Source organism: Alosa sapidissima, chromosome 20 (genome assembly GCF_018492685.1).
Source record: "Alosa sapidissima isolate fAloSap1 chromosome 20, fAloSap1.pri, whole genome shotgun sequence".
Lineage (NCBI taxonomy): Eukaryota > Metazoa > Chordata > Actinopteri > Clupeiformes > Clupeidae > Alosa > Alosa sapidissima.
The window spans coordinates 30,428,980-30,441,114 of record NC_055976.1 but is presented as its reverse complement, the minus strand read 5'-3'; the positions used below and the strand labels follow the sequence as shown (position 1 = coordinate 30,441,114).

The following is a 12,135-nucleotide window of genomic DNA, read 5'->3' as shown; positions in this document are numbered from 1 at the left end:
TCCTCTGCTCTCCTTGTCTCTCCTCCTCTCTTCTCTCCTCTCTCCTCCTCTGCTCTCCTTGTCTCTCCTCCTCTCTTCTCTCCTCTTCTCTCCTCCTCTCTTCTCTCCTCTCTCCTCCTCTGCTCTCCTTGTCTCTCCTCCTCCTCATCTCTCCTCCTCTGCTCTCCTCCTCCTCTTCTCTCTTCCTCCTTTCTCCTCCTCCTCTGCTCTCCTTGTCTCTCCTCCTCTTCCTCCTCTCTCCTCCTCCTCTGCTCTCCTCTTCTCTCCTCCTCCTCTGCTCTCCTCTTCTCTCCTCCTCTGCTCTCCTCCTCCTCTTCTCTCTTCCTCCTTTCTCCTCCTCTTCTCTCCTTGTCTCTCCTCCTCTTCTCTCCTCTCTCGTCCTCTGCTCTCCTTGTCTCTCCTCCTCTCTTCTCTCCTCCTCCTTTCTCCTCCTCTTCTCTCCTCCTCTTCTCTCCTCCTCTCTTCTCTCCTCTCTCCTCCTCTGCTCTCCTTGTCTCTCCTCTTCTCTCCATTGGAGTGGTCAGTCATACATGTTACATTTCAACAGGAAAACACTGTAAAAACACTGGTATCACAACAACACATTGATTCCATGAAATGTTTTATGTCAAGAAGGGATGAAAATTAAAATGTGCACTACATTTTTGAATAAGGATTGTTTACAACGGTACACTTGCTAACATATCTCCAAAAGTGTAATCTATGTGCTTACCTAACTGAGCCCATTGATCAGTAACCACAACAATTTTGGACACCCTCTCATCCTCGTTACTGCAGACACTAAGGTAGGGATCACCTTGAAAATACTGAAGCCGCAGCAGGAAAGCGCAACACAATTGGCATTACGTTCTGCAAGATAACAAAGTTCAACGTTCTGCAAGATAACGAAGTTCAATTACGTTCTCATCACCAGTGCCGTCTCATCACCATCACCAGAACAGAGACTATGAGCTCAGAACAGGGACTATACTGAGAGCTGTGGTCTATTCCCATCCTGAGAGCTGTGTTCTATTCCCATCCTGAGAGCTGTGTTCTATTCTATAGTTAGATTACATCATTTTTTGTCTTTCAAGAAGTTGTTTTAGGATTGACCATGACACAAACTATGCAATCAAAGAACCATAAATTGGGGAAATTGTCTCCAGCTCATGTAAGATCATCATTGTTCGTGTCACGTGTCGTCATAGTGCCAGTGTCAACATGGGTGTCGTAGGAGACTTTTGGTCGCGGTGTCGTGAAACATCACAGACAATAAATCACTGGTCGTGGAATATGTCACATAACGACACCTCCCTCGGCGTCGTTCCTGACCTTTCATATTTGGGCATAACGCTGGAAATTTATCGGCCTACGACAAAGTCGTGGCAAAATCGGGCTGAAATCATGTAATCTGACCCAGCCATAAGTGGGTCCAAATGTATGCTGTTACAAAATAATAAATTAATTAATCACAACATATTTATTATGTACCATATTTCATCATATTTATTACAAACAAAGTAACTTACATCAACAACAGTGGACACCATCTGACTCTACAATAAGCTCCAATGTAGTAAAAAGATGTCATTCTTCTGTAACAACTCAAATGAAACAGCACAGTGATTGTGTGTGAGTGTGTGTGTGTGTGTGGTAAAAAGACGTCATTCTTCTGTAACAACTCAAATGAAGCACAGTGATTGTGTGTGTGTGTGTGTGTGTGTGTGTGTGGTAAAAAGACGTCATTCTTCTGTAACAACTCAAATGAAGCACAGTGATTGTCTGCATCTGCTGGATAAGACGTCTGCCTGCACGCACCACGGAGAACACATGCTTATGTTGTGCTGTGTGTGTGTGTGTGTGTGGGTCTGTGCGTCCGCTGGATAAGGTTTCATCTCACTGCAGACACGTCTGCCTGCACACACCACTGAGGACACATGCTTATGCTGTGCTGTGTGTGTGTGTGTGTGTGTGTGTGTGTGTGTGTGTGTGCGTCCGCTGGATAAGGTTTCACCTCACTGCAGACACATCTGCCTGCACGCACCACGGAGGACACATGCTTATGTTGTGCTGTGTGTGTGTGTGTGTGTGTGGGTCTGTGCGTCCGCTGGATGCACGCACCACTGAGGACACATGCTTATGCTGTGCTTACACTGTACATCTCTATAAAAGATATGTGTGTTTGTGAGCAGGGGTTTGTGTATGTGTGTGTGTGTGTGGGTAAGGAGGGGGAGTTGTGTGTTTGTGTGGCAAGGGGTTGCGTGTGTTTCATGCTGGCAAGTGTCTAAGTATCTCCTGCAGGTGTGTGTGCGTGTGTGTGGTGTGTGTGTGTGTGTGTGCGTGCCCAGCTCAGCTCATTCCACTCCTCTGTATTTGGTGAAGAGGTTGTACAGGATCCTCAGAGTGGACTTGAGATCACAGTTGACAATGTCTGCAACAGAGAGAGAGAGAAAAAACACAGAACATGTATTAATTTTCAAGAACACAGGGAAATGATGGTGTGTGTGTGTATGTGAGTGAATGAGTGAGTGTGTGTGTGAGTGTGTACTGACCCTCTGGGCGGGGTTTTGGCCTCTCTAGGCCACCATCCTGCATGAGCTCAAAAGAGAAGGACACGTTGTGTACCTGCAAAAACACACACACAAACACACACACATGTCAAAAAAAAAATGTGCATCTGTGTGCGTTTCAAGCATTGTTGCATTAACTCCATTGGCCATTAGCACTTCAGCGATCTCTAAACAGATGTGGTATCAAAATGTGAAGTAGTCAGGGCAACATTACTGCAAATATGCCAACAGACTATTTCTATAAAATACAACTTCTATTCCATATCCGTACCCACAACATTAGCCTTTGTGTAAAGAAATAGGCTATAGCCTACATTTGAACACTTTGACAATAATGAGAATTTGAGCAAAATATACTGTTTTTATCAATTAACAAAGTGCTGGTGCTGACTACGCTTAATAAACTGCATTGTGGAAATATAAAGTTTGTGATTCAGTGCAGTCTAAGTGTATAGGCAATTGTGGCTATTTAAACATATTCTGTAATATTACCGGACATTTTGTCCAGCCAAAAAAAACTCTAGCGTAACCTCTGGCCCAATCAGGAGGGTGGTGTGTGTGAGTTGTGTCTCTGACCCAATCAGGAGGGTGGTGTGTGTGTGTGAGTCGTGTCTCTGGCCCAATCAGGAGGGTGGTGGGTGTGTGTGACCTTGTCTCTGACCTTGTGGTCGAAGTTCTCGGGGGTCAGGAAGAAGTTGTAGAGTGGAATGAAGTAGCCTTCAAGCAGCCCCATCAGTAGAACCAGATACACACCATCGGCAAACTAAACACACACACAGCCCCATCAGTAGAACCAGATACACACCATCGGCAAACTAAACACACACACACACACACACAGCTCTATCAGTAGAACCAGATACACACCATCGGCAAGCTAAACACAAACACATACACACACAGACATACACATACTCTCACACACACACAGATACACATACTCACACACACACACACACAAACACACACACACACAGATCAATGTATACATTACCTTCACTCAGGGATATTGTGTGTGTGTGCATGTCTGTGTATGTTAGTCTGCGTTGTGTGTGTGTGTGTGTGTGTGTGCGTGCGTGTGTGTGCATGTGTGTCTGCGTTGTATGTGTGTGTGTGTGTGTGTGTATGTGTGTGCGTGTGTGTGTCTATGTGTGTGTATGTGTGTGTGTGTGCATTACCTGCGTCTCCAGCTCAGCCACCTCCAGGTTGAGCTTGTTCAGGTGCTTGTTGACAAAAGTGATGAGAGTCTGAGAGATGGAGAAAGAGATGAGAGAGGGTCAAACTAGAGAGAGAGAGGGGGGAGAGAGAGAGAGGGATAAAGACAGAGAGGGGGGGGGGGTAAAGACAGGGAGAGAGAGAGGGATGAAGACAGAGAGAGAGAGAGAGAGGGAGATAAAGACAGAGAGAGAGAGAGGGGGATAAAGACAGAGAGGGAGAGAGCGAGAGGGTGATAAAGACAAAGAGATAGAGAGGGATAAAGACAGGGAGAGAGAGAGAGATAAAGACAGGGAGAGAGAGAAAGAGGGATAAAGACAGGGAGAGAGAGAGAGAGGGGGGGGGCACCTGCCTTTTTGACCACGTTGAGTTTGTCTGGTGCATGATCAAACAGTGTGTCAAAGGCATCACGCTCTGCAGACACGACACAACACACACAACAGTTATTTACACACACACACACACAGACACACAACAGTTATTTACACACACACACAACAGTTATTTACACACACACACACACACAACATTCACTCAAACACAACTGCACACACAACTTTCACACACACACAGACACACACTCACATTCCTACACCATGACCAGCTACCACACCAAACATGATTTTTATTAGCACAACTAACACACATGCACAACATCTCCTTATGCACAACACCCACAACACTATTGTGCTACAGTGTACAAAGTGAGTTCTTAACGTAGACCATGTGCACACAAAAGCAGTTGTTGTGAAAACCGTTTTTTATGGTTGTGGCCTTGCCTCCACACAGCCGTGCCATTTTAGGTGACTAAAAACAATATTTTTTCGAAAACGAGTTCCAGGGTGGATTTTTTGGAAAACCCTGGTTTGGCCTTGCTGCGTGAACAGCAAAACACCGTTTCCGATGACGACATAGCCCCACCCCCCCATCCCAGCCCCAGCCATTATATCTGACCCGTAAACCCAACTCCACTCAACCCGACACTCATTCTAGTATTGCCTGGGAATGACATGACCTAACACTCAGTACACATCACCAACATCACAAACTTGAAATACATACCGTGTCTTCCTGACATGGCCCTGTATGAAGAAGACAAAAGATCTGTGAGGGACTAGTATTTCTGTGTGTGTGTGTGTGTGTATGTGTGTGTGAGTGTGAGTGTGTGTGTGTGTGTGAGAGTGTGTGTGTGAGTGTGTGTGTGTGTGAGTATGTGTTTGTATGTGTGTGTGTGTGTGTGTGTGTGTGTGTGTGTGTGTGTACATGTGTAGAGACTCACTCTGTGTTCCCTGTGATTTCCTCCTGAACCTGTTTGGACTGTAAAATCCCCTCCCGCTTCTAAAGGAGGAGTCACACACACACACACACACACACACATACACACACACACACACACACACACACACACACTCCTTGTAATAATCAAATATTACATCCCAAATATGAACAGCTCCTTAAAATCCAGGTACAGTCTCTGTTGACCTCTGTGTGACCCTGGTGTGTATTAGACAGGTCACCTGCATGTTCAGGTGTGAGGTGTGAGTTGTGTGTAGAGGGCTTACCTGCACAACCACCACCTGTATGGAGACGTGCTCAGGGAGGCGGATAGGGGCGCGGAAGTGCTGAGACAGCGCCACCAACAGGTGCAGGATGGCAACAACGCTTTTGGCATGAACAGCTAGAGGAACCACAGAGGAGAAGCTCATCTACACACTCATCTAGATTACACACATCACACACACTCATCTAGAGTACACACATCACACACACTCATCTAGAGTACACACATCACACACTCATCTAGAGTACACACATCACACACACTCATCTACACACTCATCTAGAGTACACACATCACACACACTCATCTAGAGTACACACATCACACACACTCATCTAGAGTACACACATCACACACACACTCATCTAGAGTACACACATCACACACACTCATCTACACACTCATCTAGAGTACACACATCACTCACACACATCTAGAGTACACACATCACACACACACTCATCTAGAGTACACACATCACACACACACTCATCTAGAGTACACACATCACACACACTTATCTAGAGTACACACATCTACACACTCATCTAGAATACACACATCACACACACTCATCTAGAATACACACATCACACACACACTCATCTAGAGTACACACATCACACACACACTCATCTAGAATACACACATCACACACACTCATCTAGAGTACACACATCTACACACTCATCTAGAATACACACATCACACACACTCATCTAGAGTACACACATCACACACACTCATCTAGAGTACACACATCACACACACTCATCTACACACTCATCTAGAGTACACACATCACACACACTCATCTAGAGTACACACATCACACACACTCTCATCTAGAGTACACACATCACACACACTCATCTAGAGTACACACATCTACACACACTCATCTAGAGTACACACATCACACACACTCATCTAGAGTACACACATCTACAGTACACACATCTACACACTCATCTAGAGTACACACATCACACACACTCATCTACAGTACACACATCTACACACACTCATCTAGAATACACACATCACACGCACTCATCTAGAGTACACACTCATCTAGAGTACACACATCTACACACTCTTCTTGAGTACACACATCTACACACACTCATCTAGAGTACACATATCTACACACTCATCTACACACTCATCTAGAGTACACACATCTACACACTCATTTAGAGTACACACATCACACACTCATCTAGAGTACACACATCACACACACTCATCTAGAGTACATACATCTACACACTCATCTAGAGTACACACATCTACACACTCATCTAGAGTACACACATCACACACACTCATCTAGAGTACACACATCACACACTCATCTACACACACTCATTTTAGAGTACACACATCACACACACTCATCTAGAGTACACACATCACACACTCATCTATACACACTCATCTAGAGTACACACATCACAGGAAAAAGACACTAGCCTAAAGTAGGAGCTCAAATAGTTATAGGAACTGCGGTCAGAGGAACTCTTTAACCCCCAGTTCCATGCTGTCCGAAACAAAAAGCAAAAAGTTCCTACAGAACGTTCTGTCCATCTTACAGGCACACACACACTTTATGGGAAGTCATCTCATATGCCATCAACCCCAGATGAGATAAGAAGACACTTATCTTTCTCTTCTCTGTGCCTGCAAAAATCCAGTCTGACACCGTTAGCCTATCTTAGCATAATTCAATGGCAGTGGGTTAGACCAGTAAGCCCATAGCTAGCCTGTAGCTAAACGGGAGCTATAAGCTAATCAAACTAACAGCTAACATGGACTCTGGTCTGCCCCAGAGGCTGGGGTGTGCGAGCAGTCTTACAGTCGATGGTCCACTTGATGTTGCGGGAGGAGAGCTTCAGGGTGTGTGTGTGTGTGTGTGGTGTGCGAGCAGTCTTACAGTCGATGGTCCACTTGATGTTGCGGGTGGAGAGCTTCAGGGTGTGTGTGTGTGTGTGGTGTGCGAGCAGTCTTACAGTCGATGGTCCACTTGATGTTGCGGGTGGAGAGCTTCAGGGTGTCGTTGATTTTCTCCAGAACCGTCTGGAGCTTCTGCTTCTGAGCGATCTCAGACTGAGTCACCTCAGCCACGTTCAGCTTTTCCCCCTCCAGCTTCTCTACAGGGGGAACACACACACACACACACACACGCACACATACACACATGCATGCACACACACACGCACACACACACACACATACATAAATACATACACACACTCACCGATATACACACACTCACATACATATAAACACAAACACACACACACATACAGATATCTACATGAGCTTCACACACACACACACACACACACACACTCCTCCTTACCGAAGAGCTTCTGCAGCACCTGTCCATCATAAAGGTCCTCTGCTAGGTCCTTCACAATGATCCTCTCCCCAACCAGCACATCATTTATCCAGTCAATGAGGACCTGATGCACACACACACACACACACACACACACACACACACACACACAGGGACGCACTCACGCACACAAACACACACACGCACACAAACACACACACACACACACACACACACACACACACACACCAATAAATGGTTTCTTCAATCAGAAGACACAAAAAGCCTTTGCACCTTTTGTTTATGTAATCAATTTGAGTGCTTAATTTGATTTCAGTTGAGTGCTGAATTTGATTTCAGTGTGGGTTTTAAGAACCAACCCAGCAAAAGGGTTCTTTACAAACACAGTGGTGCCATTGTGTGAACAAGAAACCAGTGACAGAGAGGACCCATGACTTTGGTAGATGAGACACACTCACACGCACACACATGCACACACACACACGCACACAGCGGCCGATCAAACCTTCATCAGCTCCTGCAGTTTGGGGTCATTTCTGGAGTTGGGGTCAACCATGGTGCGCACCTCGTTCTCCTCTGGCCAACACACAGGGAAACAGGGTTACAGCATGGTGTGTGTGTGTGTGTGTTGTATATGTGTGTGTGTGTGTGTGTGTGTGTGTGTTAAGCTCATGTAGATGTTTGTGTGTGCACGTCTGTGTGTGTGTGTGTGTATGTTGTAATATTGTATATTGTACTTGAATTTCCCCTGGGGATCAATAAAGTATCTATCTGTCTATCTGTATATGCACGTCTGTGTGTGTGTGTGTGTGTGCATGTCTGTGTATGTGTGTGTGTGTGTGTGTGTATGTGTGTAAAGCTCATGTAGATGTTTGTGTGTGCATGTCTGTGTGTGTGTGTAAAGCTCATGTAGATGTTTGTGTGTGCACGTCTGTGTGTGTGTGTGTGTGTGTGTGTGCACGTCTGTGTGTGTGTACAGTATGTGTGTGTATATGTGTGTATGTGTGTACAGGACAGTGTGTGTGTGTGTGTGTGTGTGTGTGTGTACAGGACAGTGTGAGTGTGTATGTGTGTGTGTGTGTGTGTGTGTGTGTGTATACCCAGCATGGTATCCTCAGGGTCCAGCTCAAAGGGGATGGGGCTCAGGGGCAGATTGATGGCGTTCATGCCCTCCTCCTGCAGCTCCGACACTAGGGGGCAGTAGAGAGGGCAGTGGATGAGGGGGACATGGCAGACCATGAGCTCAGTATGCACGACTACACCAAGTGGGACAAGCATCCAACCGAAGCCCTACATGCACAATTCTGCCCATCAATACTTATAGTTCAATCAAAAACACCCAACAATGCATGTAGGGCAGAGTTAGGCCGTTTTCCATTGGCCTTACCTATTCAGAAAATATTTTTAAAATTCTGGATGCACCTGAATGGCAGTCCCGAGAACTCCCTCCATTTTGAGGCACTGAAAACCCAGGAGATGAACCCTGAAAAGAGTCCTCTGAGCCAGCTGGTACTGAAGATAACTAAATTATTGATTAATTAAATAACAACAACTAATACACATCAAGCTCAGTCTCAGGTCTGTTTCCCAAACATCAATCAGGCTCAGTGACCAAAATCTAGCAGTATAAACAGACAGACACAGGAAAACCTGGCTGCCAAGAGAACAAAGATTATGTGGTCACTACCAGGCAGAGATGGTTGAGACAGAGGAGCACTTCTTTCTACACTGTGAAAAATATGAAAACATAAGTCAGGGATTCTTCCCCAAATTCCAAAGAGATGTGAGGATCTGAGGAACTCAACCTAAAACAAATTTGTGTTTGTGATGTATACACACCTACAAACCACACACACATACACACACACCATGCGCACACACACGCACGCACACACACACACACACGATTTGATCTCAAATAGGGCTGTGCAATTAATCAAATGAATTAATCAATCATTGAATTATGAATTATAACGATTATTCTGCTGCTGTTTCTTCAGTTAAATTCATTTAAAATTCAACTGAATTAACTGTTTTGAAAATGGGTGATAATTCCAGAATCACAGTAAGTGTTTAATAATCGTGATCTCAATATTGAACAAATTAATCATGATAATGATTTTTGCCATAATCGAGCAGCCCTAATCTGAAGTATCCCTTTGGAATCCTCCCCTATTTACAAACAAACAAACACACACACACACAAACAAACAGACACACACACACACACACCGACCACACACACACTTATCTACACTACTCAGGCATGTTGTACCTCCTGAGATGGAGCAATGAAAAGGACTGATTTGAACGCTGTTGTTTGAAAACGCTGTTGGAAATCCGATCTGAAAGCATCTGATGTTTCTCGACTCTCTATGACTCAACTGGATGTCCACTGCTGGCCTACCAGCAGTGAACGCAGCATGGAGGCCGACGTGCGCCTACCAGCAGTGAACGCAGCATGGAGGCCGACGTGCATCGTGCTCAACAAGGAGACCGAAATACCAGCTGTAGTGGCCCTGCTGTCTGCGTCTGCAGTGCAGTGTAAAATACATTATGTAGGTTGTTTTTTACACAGGGTTCCCACAGGTCATGGAATTTCTTGAATATCATGGAATTTTGGAAAGTCTATTCCAGGAAAAGTCATGGAATATCAGGGAATTTTGTTGTAGCAGTTTAAAATCTACTTGCCAAAATACGATAATAGAAATATATTTCCACGCAGGATTGGTTATATTTGGTTATTAGCTTTACTGCTTGTTTGTGGTTAGCTCAATTTTGTTTATTCAGTGCCCATTCATTTTCCACAAAAACAAAAGTCAAAGATTGTTGAACGCGGCTGCTCTGAAATCTTTGGTCAGAATATTGTACGTCATGGAATTTGGCCATTCATTATATTGTACGTCATGGAATTGAATTTTTTTTTGTCAGGGAAAAGTCATGGAATGTTACATTTAATTTAGAGTGGGAACCCTGTTCCGGAATTGTAAACATGCATCTGGATAGATACAGTCGGTTAAAACGTTCGGAAAGGTTACCGCCCCCCAAGAGGGGGAAAGCATGCTAACCTCACACAATGGAAGTCAATGGGCGAACTAGCTAACCGTTAGACTTTATACATTCGTTTTACATTCAGGTGGAGTTCTGCTTGTTTCTGAACACAATAATTTGAAGGAATTGTGTTTACTTAACTGCCCAGTGTATGCTAACAACTTAATTCACCCTTGATTGCCCAATGATGACGACACATTTTTCTGGAAGCTATATTCAATGGTAGCATCATTAGGTTGCTAACTGGCTAACATTATATCGTCAGTGTAACATAACCAACTGGTACACATTACTTGTTAAAACTATTCCCACGGCCATTGTAGGGAATGTGCATTCATGTGAGAATAAATTCAGATGCAACTTAAGAGTATGTGATGTTAAGGCAAAAGGGTTAGCTTGCTAAACCGAGCTACACAGTCCGGCCATTGAAAGCAGTTCTACAATGAGTACACTCGAGACAGTTCTGGCCGTTTAACTGGAATTAGCAAAATGATGGAACTTAATGTTATCCTTAACCTCCTTGACACACAGATAACTCTCAGTTGAAATGTGTTTGTGCCGTTTAGTGATGTTTGCTAAAAGATTTAATATTTTTATAGGTGCTTTCTGTACTCAAGCCGGTGCACCTCCATTAGATTACATGCAATCGAAACAAATGTTTTCCCCTTCAGCCACGGTAACCACGGCAACTGGGGGCGGTAACCACGATTATGACTAGTTGCCGACTGTATGTATGGAGAACCCCCCCCCACACACACACACACAAATTACCATAGCAACAACCCATTCGACAAATACAAACAGCAACATCCTGTTGTCACAGAAAACACCCTCCCACTGGGACACAGAGTGTGTGTGTGTGATGGTGCGTGTACCACCAGTGTACCATCTACACCAGAGGTCACCAAATGGCGGACCGGACCCAGACCATAATAATTTAGATTTTCACGGAAGATTTCAAAGCTGCGCTAAATGTTTTGTAGGTTAGGATAACAGCTTCAGGAACCATCATCTCGCTTGCTGCTACGCAGCCAGTGAAATCTGTGCATTCTGACAAAGTCAAGTCAGTGAGTAAAGTTACTATGTGAAGAGACTCACTGATAGCCTGACAGGGAAAACGAGCGAGGAGAGGAGACGTGACGAGAAACAATCGGATGGATATGTCATTTAGCGATTATATATAAGTTATTTTCAAATCATGGATTGTTCAAAGGGGAGAAAGCTAGACAGCGAGAACAGAGCTTTATATAACGATCAGGGCAATTACCACGCAAAACTGTCACGTCCATAACGTCAACTAAATAGGCCTACGATGGCATTGTGTTGGCGTTATGGGTGTGACAGTTTTGCGCGGAATTGCCCTGGACCGACTCTTATAGGCTACATATTCTGAG

The 12,135-nt window shown here is 44.6% G+C and overlaps 1 protein-coding gene and 1 long non-coding RNA gene across 3 annotated transcripts in view; one reads left to right on the top strand and one right to left on the bottom strand.

Moving 5' to 3' along the window:
• Positions 1-2,037: 2,037 nt before the first annotated feature.
• Positions 2,038-12,135, bottom strand: part of LOC121694573 (alpha-parvin) — a 12,004-nt gene continuing 1,906 nt past the window's right edge. The window contains exons 2-13 of one of the 2 annotated variants that reach the window (XM_042074775.1): positions 8,791-8,880; positions 8,196-8,266; positions 7,691-7,793; positions 7,338-7,478; positions 5,327-5,442; positions 5,044-5,102; positions 4,827-4,846; positions 4,117-4,178; positions 3,728-3,796; positions 3,211-3,312; positions 2,532-2,604; positions 2,038-2,410 (exon numbers count right to left, since the gene is read on the bottom strand). In XM_042074775.1, coding sequence (XP_041930709.1) covers positions 2,334-2,410; positions 2,532-2,604; positions 3,211-3,312; positions 3,728-3,796; positions 4,117-4,178; positions 4,827-4,846; positions 5,044-5,102; positions 5,327-5,442; positions 7,338-7,478; positions 7,691-7,793; positions 8,196-8,266; positions 8,791-8,880 — 983 coding nt within the window. In that variant the 3' untranslated portion in view covers positions 2,038-2,333. Of the gene's footprint in view, positions 2,411-2,531; positions 2,605-3,210; positions 3,365-3,727; positions 3,797-4,116; positions 4,179-4,826; positions 4,847-5,043; positions 5,103-5,326; positions 5,443-7,337; positions 7,479-7,690; positions 7,794-8,195; positions 8,267-8,790; positions 8,881-12,135 lie in introns of those variants that run through there. The other variant, XR_006025820.1, reaches the window with a different exon arrangement.
• Positions 8,427-12,135, top strand: part of LOC121694575 — a 21,711-nt gene continuing 18,002 nt past the window's right edge. The window contains exons 1-2 of the long non-coding RNA XR_006025821.1: positions 8,427-8,463; positions 8,559-8,560. This is a non-coding gene — a long non-coding RNA (uncharacterized LOC121694575). The remainder of the gene's footprint in view (positions 8,464-8,558; positions 8,561-12,135) is intronic.